The sequence below is a fragment of the Opisthorchis viverrini genome (genome assembly GCF_000715545.1).
Source record: "Opisthorchis viverrini unplaced genomic scaffold opera_v5_49, whole genome shotgun sequence".
Lineage (NCBI taxonomy): Eukaryota > Metazoa > Platyhelminthes > Trematoda > Opisthorchiida > Opisthorchiidae > Opisthorchis > Opisthorchis viverrini.
Genome location: NW_008751705.1, coordinates 1786829 through 1804228, shown reverse-complemented (window position 1 = coordinate 1804228; position 17400 = coordinate 1786829). Strand labels below are relative to the sequence as shown.

The window sequence follows — 17400 nt, the reverse complement described above, 5'->3', positions numbered from 1 at the left end:
CTGCAAGACTGGGTGGGCTCGAACCCTGACTTCGTGCTTACGGAAGTAATAAGCACACTCATCTACCGGGGAAGCTCTACCAGTCCCGGTGGTATTTCGGTCAGGATTTGGAAGGCCAGAGCAAAATTGGTGAGCCTGCATTACCAGAAAAACACTCGTAATCGTTCCGACAGCTTTCATTTCCATCCAAGTGAGTCAACAAAGTACATTTCATTAGGTCTTACTTTTGCAACAGTACTAACCGAAGTTATGTCTGGTTAATACTGATGAATAATTGTCATAGAATTTGAGGTTTAGTTTTTTGGTAGGAGAGATGAAATATTGAGATAAGGAAAGTGGATTCATTTAGAATCACCACCCTGAAAGGTTACTCCGGGGAATTGCTGTATGGTGAGAGATTCCGTCACATAGTGTCCTCAACCATATGCTGAAATGAGGCCTTCATATGTCTTAAAAGTGGCCGTGAATGCTTAGTGAGACGAATGTAGTAAACTACAAAACCTCCGTCTTCTGGCATTAAGTACTCTGCTCTTATTTCCGATATATTCAATTCTGGATGGATTTCCGTTTTTTTTTTCATAACCGGGCAGAAGGAAGAAACGCAGGCAATAAAGCATAATCCAGTATGACGTAACAGATGGATCATCATGGTTGGCTAAAATGTCGCTTTATGGAGCCGATATTCTCTCATCTTTGGAGGTGCTCAAGGCAAATCCACTGCCCCCTTGTTAAGTTTTAACGGGTAATGATAAATGATCATGGCCTACCAACGTAGGCAGATAGAAAGAAGCCGGGCTGACTTCACACCCACGTCAGGTCTCCCGAACAGCCGTGGGGTCGTGATAACACTCGCCGTTGTTCGGATTTCCGTGATCTTCCTGTTTCCAGAATGGTCATTTTATGCATGTGGCACGTCGTTGTCATACCAGATGATTTCCTATATCAATATCAGGATGGTCAGTTTCCTGAAGATAAATTCAGAAAGTCCGAAATTTACTGGGAAGAGCCAACTCCACCAAAATCGTCTCTGGAGAATCATCGAGTTTACGAGTCAGATAATCAGCTATCTAGTAAACCTTCAATCAGCCAATCAACAGGCACTGGCGATGCTCGAGTGCTCGGGCGTGACCAAGAAGCGATGCCAGTCAATCACCCAACATGGGCCGAAAAGCCCTACTTTAAGGTCAAATGTGTGCCTCAAAATGCAGGGATACCCTCCGTAATTTTTCATTGCCCGCTCAAAGTAATGTTGTTGTTTTCTTTTTGGGAGGGTTTTTCCATCACTAAGGTTCTGAGCTCGAGTTAGATCGCTGGTTTAGGCGCAAACTTACAGAATGGAGGATTGGTTTGAACCCAACCACTGTAATTCGACCGCTCTTGTCTAGGCTCAGGCAAAATGGCAGTACTTTGGGCCCCGTGCTTCATTTTGGCAACACGGCAACTAGACACCAAAGGGCTGAACGATTTTTTAAGGTTCTAGAGCTGAAATTTACGGACACTTACAACACTTACCTTATTTTACTATTCCGAACTGAAATGTACTAAAGCAAATTGGCTGTGTGGCTGAGATCTCAGGGGTGCTGGAAGTTGTCTGGTAACACTCACCCCTATTTGGAGAGATTATTCCGAGCTACTGTCACTGAGACAACTTCATCGCAATTATCCATGTATTTTGGCCCTCACTAGTAGTAACATTTGCACTATAGGCTGGACTATGAGTCTTTTTTATTAATCACATGTGCAGCCGCATCTTATGAACATCGCTTTGTTTTCTCGGGTTGAGGGATTCATTCATTATCGTGCTACTGGGAAAGAGCATAACCACTAACCCTGCTGAAGTTTTTTCAGATCGATAAATCTGCCATCTGGACCTGCAGGGTAATTTAGTAATTCTATAGTTAACGAATGGACATATCCAAGTGCGATTTAATCGTAGTGTGAATCAGCAGTTCGTGGCCGAAGGCTCAAATTTTCAAGACACTAACTAGGAGGTGGCCGTTGGAACTCCTTCGAAGTCTGTAAGATGCCGATAGTTTCCAATAAGGACAAAACAGCTGCGCAGTTCTCAGCTTTGCAGCAGACAAAATCTCAAATGAAAAAGGGAAGGACGACCATGCCGTTAATTGAGTTTCGGATGAAAATTCACATAATTCCAAGGGAAAATCCAAGGCGATTCGCTACGATTTCACTTCATTTCTACCGATAGGACCTTGTGGGCTTTTACATCCTGTCATGGAGCATTGGTAGTAGTTTCACAAAACACTTCTTTGACAAATCTAGTAAGATTTGGTTATGTATTCATGCAAACATGCTCGGTTAGTGATCTGAAACCCTACAAATGAAAGTTTTATGGTCAGTGTAGCCCGGTGAGCTAAGCTAGTTGAGTTTGAACTGTCAGTAAGTTGAGACAGAACGTTCAAAAGTCAAAGGACCAGCGGGCTGAGAACGAGGCACTAGCCAGGTGAGCTGGATGTCCCCTTCTGACATGATCGTACTGGTGAGTTTCGCCATCATCATTCACATATATTGGACTAGCCATCTATAATCCACGATAGCGGTATTCGGATCCTCTGTACTGCCACTATAGTGGATCGCATTGGAATGAACGACTGTTCGTTAACAAACAAGCAAGCCAGATAACGCATATTGCAGTACGTTCATCGTGCATCGCAGTGGCTATAAATGAGTCCCAGATAAAATCAGGTGGCCTTGTGTTTTGCTTATAGAAAAATGACGATTATGGTGTCAGTTTTGTGCGCGTGCAGCATTTGGATGTAGCAAGATGCCGGATGTACATTGGTTCAAATGCTGGTCATTTTGTATGGGAGTTTTGTGGATCAGCCTAGTCAGAAAGGAATATCTGATGATCAAAATGACAAGCGTGCATTAGAACCCGTTCAGGGAGGTAGCACCCAGTAACCGCTCGTTTGCAAACGCAAAGGCTGTCACTGAATAACAGCTTCTGTTTTCGCACATCAACAATAGTGATCTTCTGGAGTAAGTCGGGTCGTATACAGATCCAGTGTACAGTGAGTAATTCACCGACGCCATCATCTTCAATTTGTGTGCACTACTCTCAGCTTATTCTATGGTAAATCTTTGTAAATTCATATAATATACGTTTATAACCAATTGGAATCTGAATGAAGAGTTGTATGAATCAATCAACAGAGGAAGACGAGACAAGTTCCCTTGTTCTCTTGTTTCGTGTACTTGTTGCTCCGTCCATCATTTGCTCTTCGACGATATGATGAAAATTACTCCAGATAGAGGACAATTCACGCAATGTCCAATTTACGGCTTCACCATGTCGACATGGGTACACCATTTTTGTTCCATCCTAAACAAACTGCTGTATTATTATTATTTCATTGATTTACAGTGCTTGATGTGTACACAACAGAGATTTCCTTTTCAGACATGTTTGGCCGAATCTGGCCGCATTAAGACTTCAGACATGTTTGGCCGAATCTGGCCGCAATGATGATTTGAAATGATTTCTTATCGTTCTATTCCCAACACTCACCAGGCAGCAAGTGAGATATGACTATCAGGTTTCAGCTACGTGACACCATCCACATTCAGGAATGATCATCACAGACCGATTGCCAGGACGGCTTAAAGCACACAGGTGATTAAGATCTTTCTAACAGTCGGTATCATGAAGCCATTATGTATGTGTTGGCAACAGACACAAGTATAGTTTTAATGACAGACAATCAACTCTGTTGGTTGGTCAGCGAGAGTTTCAAAAGACGGTTAGTTTGGCTTGCACTCATCCAGTACTGAGATAGATAGGTAAATTTTTGCATAGCCACTCATCGCCCCTTCGGCTCACAGTTCATGGGGTCTCGAATGTACGGTCAGACATATGGAACGCTTCAAAAGTAAGAGAAATATCACGATTGTTGTCAAGCCCATCGAACTTACCCATTTGATGAAGCCGGCCAGGGTACGACCAATCCAGTCGAAGAGGTTGAATGACAAGAATACAATAACAGGGATAAAAAATTTAGCTGTAAAGGAAACAGGGAAGCAAAATAACTATGCAGTTCGCAAGAGATCAAAACGAATAAAAGGTACTGTCTTCGCGAAAGACTCACATGCCCATACGTTCTCGGGATCGTCAATCATCGACTTGATTGGTTGGAGTAGAGCAGGAAACAACATCAGTGTGAACATTAGGGTGACCATCACGCAGCAACCGTGAACCCACATCTCACCCAACGATTTTAACAGACGCATTGGTGAGGAACCCGTTTTGTGCTGGCCATTGGATTCAACCAGTGTGTCCAAGGTGTCAGCACTGAGTCCAGAAGCATTGGCACCCCTGTCTTTGCTTTCCTCTTCCTTCGTCTGATAGGTGGCTATAGCCATGTACGGGGAAATAAAAAATAAAAAATACAGTGCGCGATTGCATTATCATAAGCACTAGTTGGAAACAAAGACAAAACCATGACTCTTTTATTCTCTTGAAAAGCTTATAAGACTTTCCACAAATAAGCACATACAACTTATTCATTTATGAGCTTACAGAGCCACACAGATTAACGTTTACACACTGAGCAAATGTGCACGAGTAATCCGGTCTGGACTAAATGACTAAGAATAGAACTATTGATTGTTATCACCGTGCCTCGAGTAGATAGATCTGGAAGTGATCCGAAACCCATTTGAACGAACGCTTAAGCCATAAGTAGGATGCATCACAGATGCAGATAAAGAAATACAGCATGGATGAGCCAGAGTCAACTGAGAGACTCTGTTGGGTAGGAAACGGTGCCGGATAAGTAGGCTTGGTTAGTGCGTCTAGCTTAGCATCCGGAAAATTCTTGTTGATGGCGGATGAAGGCTTTCGAATTAGAAACTGGAAGGCTATATGTCCCATAAATATATGCTCCACTACCTCCCACCTATATCACGAGTTTTTCGGTCAACCGGTCAACTCAAGCCACAATGGAGGTAACAGAACACGCTCTACTATAGTGTGGAAATTCGCTCCCACAAAACCGATTGCCGTCAACATCTTGAGCAAGCTTGTAAGATTGAAAACAAACGGTCAGTGTGTTGAGGTCTTGCTTACACGTATAGCAGCCAATCCGGGGCACCGACTGGCCAGTTCATCGTCGTTTTTTGGTTTGCCTTGGGCTATTCATGTGCCACCCAGCCATTACGATGACTTGTTGGCCAACCAAATTGGGAGTCTTTCTGTCATCGTGGACCGGCTTATAAAGCCTAAAAATTAGCATTTATCCGATCGTGTCCACCTAGTGAATTTCAAATCCATGCTTCTGGAACTTTGTGGATGGACGAACTGAACAAAATCTTCCAGTCCTTTGGTATGCACTTTCCATCCACATTGTGTTAGGCAAGGCTCATAGATATGCAGTCACTTGACACTTCACTTACAACCCAGGGAGAGGTGCTTGAATTTGTGGAACGCTTTACGTATTTTGGAAGTTATATTAGTTCCGATTGTAGTGTGATGACAGATGAGGTCAATGAACGAATATGTGAGGTTCGGGTCACATTCACTAATTTGAGATATCTATGGCGTCAATGCGCTATATCACTGAATCTCAAGGGTACGGGCCATTATGTTGTATGGCAGTGAGACTTTGTCTGTTAGTGCAGCAGGACTGAGACGTCTTCAGGTCTCCAACAGTCGTTGTCCTTAAATCATAGTCTGTGTGGCTTGGTGGCCTGGTCGACTGGCCTGTGAGCTAAGCACCACGGGACAGGAAGAATTTGCTTGCAATCTAGAACAGCCCTCTTGACGGCATTGCTTGTAGCTGACAAGCAGTGATCCAACATCGTATCAGTTGTCAAAGTTTTGTGCCGATTGTGCTTGCGCCCACAAACTGTGAAGAAAAGTTCACAGACATGTGGGTGGAAGAGAACAGTTTAGATGCTCTACCTGCTTTCCAACAATCCCTTCCAAATTCTTGAGATTATGTTCATGATGAGGTGGGGTGTAGATCTTGAGGCTAGTTCAGCCATCATGGCCGTAACTATCACGAGCTATCATGCACTAACTCAAGATAGTTGTACAAAATATGTTGGTCAAATGGTCTCTGGTTTGACATAGCATCACATCTTGATACAGTATTTCCGGCGTTTGCAGTGGATTGCCGAAAAAGGAGTGCCATGAACTTCGGGTAACTTTCCCTTTAGTTTTCTGACACGTAGATTAATTAGTAGACGCAGGATGGTCTGGAAAGATCTTAAAGAAATATTTGAAGGAATCTCCTGTCAGTGATAAGTAAATAGCCCGCTATGCAGCACTCGTGTTCATTCATACGCGAGAACATCAGCACACAGATCTTTGTGGTTCTTTTTTGTTTCCCGTCTACTCACCTCAAATTCATGCTTCAGACTTTTAAAACACATACTCGAATGAACTGTTCACTATCTGGAATCGTTTCGCCTTGTCAATTCCCTCTCTTTTCTCCAGCTTGTTAGCTGCTTTTCCAGTTTTCGTGAACTAGTCGTTTATGTACATATTCGTCCGAGATAAAACGGCTGTGCCCGAAAATTGGTCAACAACCACGAACGAATAAACCTTTCTGTTCCCATCCTTGTTTCAACTGGAAAAAGCAAGCATGCGTTGGCGCTTGGCTTTTTCCCACATATTTACTTTGTTTGCAAAACGAGGAGGTCGACCAAATCAGATAACTTTTGGAGTATCTTCTCTGTTACTTCTTAGAACATGAAATGTACAGTCCTTAGGCAAGTGACCAGATATGTCGACTGGTGTGGTCTCAGCAGTCACGGTGTTCCGTTTTCCAGTTTGGCTGAACTTCAGTTACTCTACTGTCCATTCACCGAAACACACCGACCTTGATGGCGAAACTGTTTACATCCAATGCAGACCGCACAACGTTCAGCTGTAAATTTCGTAATCAGATCAAGTTGGGTAAAGCCAGGTGAAGATTTATGAATCCTGGGTTCAATGATCTTATGAAGACTAATAATTACCGAGTTATCGACGCGGATAACGAAAGGCTACATCACACAGCGCGTTTTCGTCCATTTCCAGAACAATCTGATGGGCATAGATGTGATGGTCACAGTTTCTCATTTAGCATTTGGTCTATCTTTGGCAGCCTTGTTAGTAGTTTCCTTCATGAGGATGCACTGTGATATCTCCAACGCGGTACCAACTGAAACATGAGGCGGCCTTTGTGCAGCACATGCAATTGAAGAGCATCATAAACCACAGATTCAGTTGGGTTTCCCATTAAAACCAAAAAGATAAGCATGTGAGTGCATTTTTCGAGAGTCGGTCTTCATTGTTTTCGCGGATCTTTTTTGTGAACTCGAAAATGACGGGGAACAATTTTCCAGTATTCCCACAAGAGCTACTTAATGCAGTACTGGTTCATGAAGCCACTGAGTTCTCGGCGGTCCTTATTCGGCATTATGAGAGTTCGCATGACTGTCTCGCCAGTTATAAATACTGATCCGACATGGTGTTTTTTGAAAGGTGCCTAAATTTATACAACAGTGATGTGCCGAGTACAGGACACCACAGAGATTCGGTCTTTTATGCCTCTCAAGGAGAAAAAAGGGGCTGGCGAAAAACACGATTCCACGACGATTGTGGGCAGTCTGTGGGCTGTGGGCAGTCTCTTTCCAGATTTTGGTACACTAAACTTCGAGGTCCCAAGAGAAGCTATGGGAAACGATCTGCGGCTTTTCAGCATGAACTTGGTGCGAAATTCAGACATGAACACCTCGTTACTAAAAATACAGGTATTTGATCCACGCAGAAAGTATCCGTGGACGTCGGGTAACGTGACGTGATTTTGTTCTGCCAAAGGATCGGTGGATTTAAACATTACCTGAATGCAAGTTAGGCAAGCCACACCTACGGCAAAGCTGGTGACCTACAATCGCATTCAGAACTGGGAAAGATGAACATGTGGGTAACTCATAATAAGAATGAAACTGTTTTAACAAAGTCAATTTTGGGTTGATGCATAAAGACCGGAGCTAAACCAGAAATAACAGTGGAATCGCTATGATATATGTAGAATAAACAACCCACTTTGAAGCAGCTCTGATCACCAGCGAGTGAATTCGAGCTGTACCGATCGAATGTTTATGACCATAGGATCTCCTGGAGAGCCGAAAGTTTTTTGGTCGGTCCTAAGTTCACGTTTTTTTGTCGAAATGGGGAACAAGCCGAACCTGATTTGTGCTTTGATCAAAGGTTCAAACGAACAAGAATAAATGAAACACGGACCGCACTCATTGTTGTCACGAAGTGTCACATTCAAATCACTTCGTGCTCCTTTGATAACGTCGGATTTCTAGAGCCAGTATGTGTGTGCGGCGTTTTTTGCTCTTAAACTTTTTATGCCAAACTGTAAGTGGGAACGGTGCTCGCACTAAGCTGTCGAGATTTGTGGTTCATTTTCAGTTTGTTAGCTAGAAAACATGTACAAAGGATACGTTTGTCCCGGCCGCTATAATTTAGATCGTCAGAAAGTCTGTCTTGGTGAGAAGACCGGTTAAGGAGGTTCTGCCACGACGAAAAAAAAGTACTGCAAACCGTCTTCAATGATAAGTTGTTATTTTCCGAAGAGTTACCAGGTATGCTTGCAAGATTGATGCTGTCTAACGTGTCATGAATATTTTGCGCACTGCACACCAAAGGGAATTCAAAAGCAGCGTATGGTATTGACTGCATTGGAAGTTGGACTTTGATATGCAAGATAGCCGGCGCGTTACCGAAACCAAATCGATGAACCCGTCTGCATTACAACGCCTAAATTGCAGAAACTATTTAGGCTCAAAGAAAGGATCTTGGTGCGATCAGGATTTCGAATAACAAGCACGAAACGCGTATCCAATGGTTCTCCCTTTGGTGTAGAACAATCGAAACAATGGTGGCGAGCAGGGCCACTCCGACAAGAGCCATCTGGGGAGAAAATCTGCAGAGCTCCCAACTACTTATAAGTAACCTAAATTAACCAAGCCACGCGGATCCCAGACAGTATTAGGGACGTTGCTTATGTAAATTCATCTGCAGCAGCATTCGGAAGTAAGTGGACAACAACCTCAAATTGAACGTGGACGGACCAGAAACAAAATAACTTGGGCTGTAGTTGTAAGCATGGGCTGTACTTTTGGTTCAAATATTAGGGTTCTACCGGTACAGTAAATTCACTGTCGAAAACGGCTGAGCCCGGGGGAGGCGTGTAAGAGTGATCATGAAGCTGATGAGCGGTTCGTCTGCCCCAAAGCGTAATCGGTGATCGTCCACTGGTTTGGACAGACTTGGCATAACACGCTGCTTCATATGTTGCAAACCTTGACCAATGGAGGTAGTAGTGGTTTGGAAAGTTACATAGTTCAGCTTATCATACTGTTCATAGAGGTCATGTGGTCGTGCAAACGTGATGACTGGAGTCATTAGTAACTTCTCTCGCAACGCTTTGTCATTGATAATGGTTATAAATTGGTTCCGATAACCGATAGTCAAAATGGCTCATCATAATTTCTGATTGAAGCTGCGGAATCAATTCATGAGCAAGTGAATACATGATCACGTGATGTGTGACCAGTAAATGAAGGATGAGTGGCGCTCTATCCTGTCTAAGTGCGAGTTCATCACAGTGCCCGTTGTGGTTAAACGGTTAAATAGAATGAAATATTACCCGGAAGGTTACCGGTTGGGAATTCCGTGGAGTATTGTGAGATGAGCATTGCTGGTAATTCTCAACAGCCGCACAGTGCTTCTCAGTTTTTGAGCATACAGTGGCTTTCCTTACAGGGGGAAATCTCAATTAAAGATTTAGGAAGTCCCATGTTTGGTTAACGGACAAGGGAGAGGTAATGGCCACGAATTTATGAAGGGACAGGTGGTGTTGCAGCAGATTTTCAAATTATCACAGAATAAATTGTCGGAAACAGAGAGAACAATGCTTCCCAAAGGAAAGTCTACGATTCTTTTCCAGCTATTCTAAATCATATAGATAGATTTGTCGGTCGGCTTCATGGCAGGTTGTACCAAAGCCTGAAGCTTGCCAGACGCTCAGTGATTCGATCTCGTATTCCGTTTATCAATAAAGAGGATCTCTATTTCGCGACACCCAGTATGGGCTACACGGGATAACGGGAACAAAGACGCGGAGGCCGGTAAAGGAACAAGTCACCCCTTGTGTGCACAAGCACATGGCCGCAAAGGAATGCACAGGCGAGTAAATGCCACCTGACACACTGAGGCGTATCACATAGTCCAGGTTACTTTGCCATTCCGGCGGTGGAGGGACACAGTGGCGGGCAACGATGTGATTGAGTGTGTGAAGCGGATATTACCAGCATCCGGATGAAGTGGAGCGATCGGGTCCAGACATGCGACTGAGTCTAACTCAGAGGACTAGCAACAAAGTTTGGGGAACACGTCATAATTCACCACCGTATGATACGCAGCTTCTCGCGATTCCGCGAATTGCGGATAACTGGTGGCATCGCTTGATCTCTCGTTCGTTACCGTCCAAATAAAGCCGGTCGAATTCAGTGTTGCCTATCGTAGGTGATTTTGGGCGGTATAAACACAATACTAGGTATAAAGGGCTTCACTCCAGCACAACAGAACAAATTTGGCTTGTGACGGTTCTCAGAAGTGATAACCCATTTTTAAACGGGAAACTAGCCCTGTCTACTTACAATTAGTATGTTCCCAGTCCTACCCTTACTTTCGGCTAAGCACATGGATATCTCATACAGACGGATCACTGTAGAGTCATTAATCTGATCCGCGTGCAGTGACATCTGAAAACCATTCTTCATCCGGTCGAAAGGGCTGGTGCCCTAGTGGCCAGGAAGACCCAGATGACACACTCGATTCGCACACACACACACACACACACACACATACATACATACATATTGCGTCAGTCAGCAAGTGGTTTGGTTGATAAAATAGTGGCGACGAAAAGTCGCTTCTAGCATTGCTGTAAGCCAAAACATTACGAATGTCCATGGAGTCATTGCGATTCATTCTCAGGCCCAAACGTGGGTAACTGAACAGCTGAACTCAGTGCTACCCGAGTTAGGCAGACTGGTGCACATACAACTTGGTGAGACCGCCAAAGTATCTATCAGGAAAGTTTGAGGTAACGAAATAACACAAGACCATATGCCAGCCGTAGAATGGCGGCAAATCTCCTAATGTAACCGAATAAAAATAACATTTTATTGATGACTTTCTGCCTGCTGTATAAAAGGACAATTGGAACGTCAAACCTGATAAACGGCTTTTGACTGAGTCACACGGTGCTTTCATCACACCCCCCCCCCCCCCCCAAAAAAAGTCGTACTAGGTAAAAGGATTGGATGAGCAGCACAGCATTTTCGCAATCCCCACACAGCCAGGAGATCTTATCAGAAAGGAGTTGTATCCAAGGTAGAGAGGATGCAGGAACAAGGTTTTAGTAAAAAAGTAAAGCATGAAAAATGAAGCACTTTCTACCTCTGTGTCTATGAAACCAGTTAAGAGGCGACGCGGGTTGGAAAACACAACCGGCGATCAATTCTGCCATTATTCTCCACCGGTTGAGCAATAACATGAACAGACTTCCAACAGCTGACGAAGGACACTATGGGGAAAACAAAACTGCTCGTGCAATCGACCAGCGTTCTAAAATAGCGGACAATCAGCAACCGTGTTGTGTAATTCATGTGGAGGTCAAAATGTTCTGAGAAATCCAATAATCAGATTAAGTGTGCTTTCGTGCAGTTTGGAGTGTAGGAGTAAAGCAAAAATATAGCTCTAGTTTCTGGAATTGAGGTGGAACACCACCAGTAAATTCAATATAAATCCTTACGTTAATTCGGGGACTACTATATGTCCAGAATCTAAGCTGGAGTAAGTATGACATCAGCGAATTTGTCATCTTGCTGCCAGTATTCAGAATAGCCCAATACAGGATGTTCAGACAGGCGATTCGTCGATATGACCAAACGAGACCAGATCCTCAACCGAAACATGAAGAACATGTTAATCTCTTCAGAGTAGAGCTCGGCCGGTACAAATTTTTCCTTGAACCGACAAAATCTTACGACTCATAAACGATTCTCAAAGCGATCAATTGCTTGTTGATGTATCTTGCTTCAAGATGGAATGTAGCAACTGGACCGAAGTAACGGCGTCTGCTGTGTGCCAGTTTGAGCACTACTCAAAATAAGAGCACTTTTTCCTCGCATATCTAACATTAATCGTCTTTTGGCTGTAAGATCCTCAGCTCCATGGATAAGGATTGAGCTAGGTAATCACAGTTAACCTACGTTGGAATGCCTACAGGGCGGCCAGTCCGTTCCTGTAAGAAATCGTTGGCACATCTCACGGAAACCTGGAGAAATTCGAATACACCTTCCGGATTGCTGTATGATTGGAAATGTGATTAACATACCTCTAAACAAGATATAGTGCCACTGATACATCATCCATGTAGTGCAGTCGCATGTCAGCTGCTTCTTCGAATGAAGTACTTTTTACTTAGGTCCATATGACTTGCTTGTAGACCGCGAAATGCTATGGGCTCGAGTTACTAAAACACTGATCAGCCACTGCAGCCAAACAAAATGATGTGGAAGAAAATTTTCTTTTTCATAAAGGAAGCTACTCACGAGGTTGCTGAAAACTCTTCGACAGCCCAAGACCGGTTTCGCCCTTCTGGGGCTCATCAGGTAGACGCAGTTTCACAGTTTCCGTCAACCTTATGTTCTACTTGAAACCAAATTGGACTGTTTTCGAGAACCACACTCACTTTTTTTCAAATCAATTTGGTTTTTAGGAGAGACTCAACTGAATCTCTCGTTTATGATATTCTACAACTGAATGTGTTGCACGATATTCGAGATATCGCAGTATATTTTCGTGCCAACTGAATCATGAGGCGGCCTGTGTGCAGCACATTCAGTTGTAGAATATCATAAACGAGAGATTCAGTTGAGTCTCTCCTAAAAACCAAATTGATTTGAAAATGAGTGTAGTTCTCGAACAGTATTCATCTAAGAGGTCCTTTGGAGAGAGAGTTGCTTTTCCGGTCAAAGAGTGTGAAATCATTCGTCTTTGGACAATCTTCCACTGACCAGGACCGATACACTTGAGCTCTACAATTTAACACCCGAGCAGAAACAAAGCTACTACGTACATATCTTTCAGCGTTTGATCAACTTTCTTGATCTTATTCAGTTCGTCAGACAAATCGAAGTGGACCAAGCTCTGCATACAAAAAGTAAGTTAAAATTCGGTGTAAGTTTTCTCCCAGCTTCAGTAACTTATAGCACTATTCGACCATTCCTTTCCCTTATTTGATATCCACCCCCAGATTCACCGATTTCAGCTTTGTGGATCTGGCGCTGTTTTTCACGGCATACTGAGTGCATTCAACCACGAGCCCTCATACCAAGCTTCAAAATACTTCGTCATTCAACACTGTCGCTGAACTCGACTGGAGTAATATGATCAGGAGCCTCCTAAAAGCATGAAACTGCCAGCTCCGTTTGGTGCGCAAAGCAAGGGGAAAACTGCTTAATTAAAGACATTGATAGGACAGGCAAAGTGATAGAAGTGTGTAGGAGCTACCTTGGCAAAATTTATTGTTGGATGAGTTTATAAGACGCTCTGAAGTGCAGGTCATACACGTCCAATACACCGTATCTGTACAGAAGGCATGGAATCGATTTCACGTTTGCGTTGGTGAAAGTCCATATTACACCCAAGGCTGCAGTACTTTCGAGGATATGTATACATAGTAGTGCTCCTGAACAATGGCCACTTGTGGGGAAGGCCTAATTCCTTAAGTAGATAGCCTTCCTCAGTGAAGAGGACTCACTGTCAAAGGCATGGGCAAAAAATAGAGTATTTACCTCAAATTATGGTAATGTGACAGTCAACTACTGAAGTTCGTACGGTAAGCTTGTGATGCACCCTCAAATAGGATAAATATCCAACCATAAAGCCAGCCTTTGTTGCAAGTGAACCTCGCATAATTTCTAAACTCTAGTTCACCGGTGAATGTCCCTCAAGAAGGGCTCAGCCGGCAGGAAAAATCACTTCGGGATGTTACCATGAAGTGGAAAATATGTCTAACTTTTTTCTTTAAAAACCTGGACTTTGAGTGATCATTACGGATGGGTGTTTTTCAAGCAATATTCCAGAGACAAGGAAATGTATTAGGTCCATGCTTTCGTTGAACCATGTCCACATGGGCTCATCACAGGTCGTCCATGATAATTAACCTCTTATAAGCAAGAGTTGACTATCAGAAGATCTCAGAGTTACTGACCACAGGTGGTCTTATCTGAGAGCGGTATTCATAGGGAATGTACACTGTAGTAGCTGTGTGCGTGAACCATATAAAAGAACCTTCAGTCATTATAGGAGGGGACATCTTGCCTTCAGAGCATTGTTCAAAACGCACGAAAGATCAGTACAGTTATTTAACATTGTAAACCTTGATCATGAATAGATCTCATTCAAAGAGGATAATTGGAAATGCATGTGAGGGTATTCTGTCGATTTCAAGCCAACTCTTACAGGACCTGAGTGAATGCGTTTTAAACGGGGAGAGAGAGGATATCTGTTAGAGAAGGGCCAAAGTACACACAAAGACATATGAAGGGAGTTTGCAGTAAGTTATTTAAAAAACAGAGCCTAAATAGTGATTGCTTAAATCGGGAAGGAGTACCCGCTTTGGTGCGAGAAAAAATGTTTCTCGGCATGCTGAGGCTTTGGTCGGGAACAGTGTAATAGAATGTGGAAATGTTAATGGTCCCCACTGTAACCTGAAGTTTAGCGAATCCCTTGGCAGCCGATCAGCAGCCTGTTAATGCACCCGAACTACTAATATTTCGGCATACTGACGAATTACTAACGCTGTTGATCACCCGGCAAGTCCAGTTAAGACCGACTATTCGATGAGTGTTCACGATAACACAAAGTATGTGATCTTCATGTTGTTTATGCTTGTACGACAGCAATAAGAGGTTTGAGTCTGACCAACGCTTTTCAAGATTTCATGCCTTTAGGTTGTGACAACGTCCTCATGTGTCGCAACCAAGTCTGCCTGCAATAAAATGTATCTGTTAAAGGGTTTATTAAAAATACGACTAACGTTGGCAGACAGGTATCTTAATTTGATTCTATTAACGGATTAAGTGAAACGAACTACACCAGGTTGCCTGTATTTTTTCGTAGGCTAGCCACTCAATTTTGGCCATCTTCTGGATATAGAATAACTTACTTGACCAAATGATGATTCCTGCTTGTTTGCTTTCATATCACCGGCACGCCACTTCAGATCCACAATTACCACACAAACAAGTAAAATTGAGAAGAAATTATCAAAACATATCAAAGTGAACTCGGTATTTTACTATTTTGGCTCCTGGGACTTCCAAGCGATATTTAAATTGTACGTTGATACATGTCCAGGAGTGATGTTTGTGATCGTCATGGAGGTTGGACAGTAAAGGAAACTTGATCCTGCGTTCATTCCCTCAATCTTAAAGAGTACGGACCAACCCGGTGCTTCGGATTTTGCTTGTAACTTACAGCTTATAACCTGCTTGGTGAGTGTTGATTCAGAATGCGCAAGAAGGCGCTGTGGCCCGAAATTTGCTCGTTCTAGGGCGTCTATTGGTTACTGGTCAGGGGGCTTTTATTCGTATCGAACTCCACTCGTCTGATATCGATTTGGCAAGTCTATCGGCGTAAAACTCATGAATCCAGGGTGCCCCTCGAGAATGAAATTTCTATGTGCAAACATATCCATACTGCGCAGATGTATGACGCATGTTAGTAGAGCGCCTTTTTGACTGTTGCTCAGATGACTGTTTATATGTTCACCGAGTTTGTCATTTGGCTGACCGATGTTCCGTCACTGGTGAAAAGGACAAAATCGGTGCTTGGTTGGGTGGATGCTTCCTCCCTGTCTGTCTGCTCTTATATCGTTTTCAAGGTGGCTGTTATCTTTTGATGTGACTGACTAACTGAGGGATTGATTGGTTTCTCTCACTTTCTGAACTAGAAGTAACTGCCACAATGTCTCATTTGTCCGGTATAATCTGGCTTCGCTGGCGCTTTGTTCATTTTACTGGACATTGACCACGCTATGCACTCGAAAAGAATGAAAAGGTGACGTTACTTGGCGTGCAGTGCTTGTTTGTTTTTGCGTGGTCTTTTGCAGCGGGGGGTTATGAAAGTTAACATCCCCTTTCCGTTGGCTAAATTAGTCAGTCGTCAGCTCATTTTTTCTATTATATGGAAATCAAGCTTCGGATTTTTGTCTGGCGTGCTGACCAGCTTGATTAAAACTTGAGTGATATACCAACCAATCGGGTTACCGTACACCCATGGGAGTGACAACCGGTTAGAGCGCGAATTTACTGACCGGAAGGTCGGTTGTGCGAACCCGACCTCTGCCTCTCGACTTCTCCTGTCTAGGCTTGGGCAACCTGACAGCATTCCAGCCCTCGTGCCCCATTTGGGTGGCATGGCTGCTAGGCACCGAACGGGTGTTACAGTTGAACGACTATACTATCTCATGCGAGTGACAAATGGTTGTGAAATCGAAAAAAAGGACGCTTTAACAGCGGTATAACTTGTCAGAATTCCTGTGGGCGTTCACGGGTCAACACTGACGTAAAGATTATGCCAGGGCATAAATATAATTGAGTAGAAAAAACAGAAGTTTTTATGCCAAAGAACTTACATTCGGCTTTCCAGTAGTACAAAAAGTGCTCCTGAAGAAAGAAAACAGAGAGTAGTAGTGGTGTGAATGTAAAAGCCAGTGGAAATCTCTTTTTGTCCATCGACAGGTAAATTATTCTTTTGGAGGAGATTAGCTCAAGCAGAACCCTCTAGGTGGATAACATCAACAATTACTCAAAGAAGCTAAAACCTTGCAGAAAATACCACTTTTGGCAGGTCATACTACGTTCTCAGAGGAATATGCGTATAAAGGAGGACCGGTAGGAAACAAGGCTACGAGTTCGAAAGACGCACAAGGAATGGTGTTATTCATACAACCTCGTCGGTCATGCAGTGCGCCGCGGCTCGGCTGTTGTTGACCGCGAATTGGTCGATTACTACAAGCTGCCTCACCTAAAACAGGCTTTCTTGCGATCTTTACCACGTGAAACGATCAGCAAGAATTGGGGAGCCAACCGCCTCCGTAAAATGAAGATACTCAAGATTTGGACGGTGATTTGGTTTGGCCACTGACTGAATTACTTAAGCACACCGAGTATGGTAAATAGTCAGGTTGCTGACAGTATTTTCAAACAATAGGACAATCTTATTAGAAGCGAAAGAGGATATCTCCTTTCCTACATTCATTTGTTGACGTAAAACTTGAGGATTACAAATTGTAAAGGATAGAG

The 17400-nt window shown here is 43.4% G+C and overlaps 1 protein-coding gene across 1 annotated transcript in view; it reads right to left on the bottom strand.

The window, feature by feature from the left end:
- The window catches only part of T265_13257 (hypothetical protein), a gene marked incomplete at both ends in the record, with an annotated part of 41195 nt that overhangs the window by 5741 nt on the left and 18054 nt on the right, over positions 1 to 17400 (bottom strand). The window contains 3 exons of the mRNA XM_009167958.1: positions 3931 to 4016; positions 4104 to 4367; positions 16731 to 16761. Coding sequence (XP_009166222.1) covers positions 3931 to 4016; positions 4104 to 4367; positions 16731 to 16761 — 381 coding nt within the window. The remainder of the gene's footprint in view (positions 1 to 3930; positions 4017 to 4103; positions 4368 to 16730; positions 16762 to 17400) is intronic.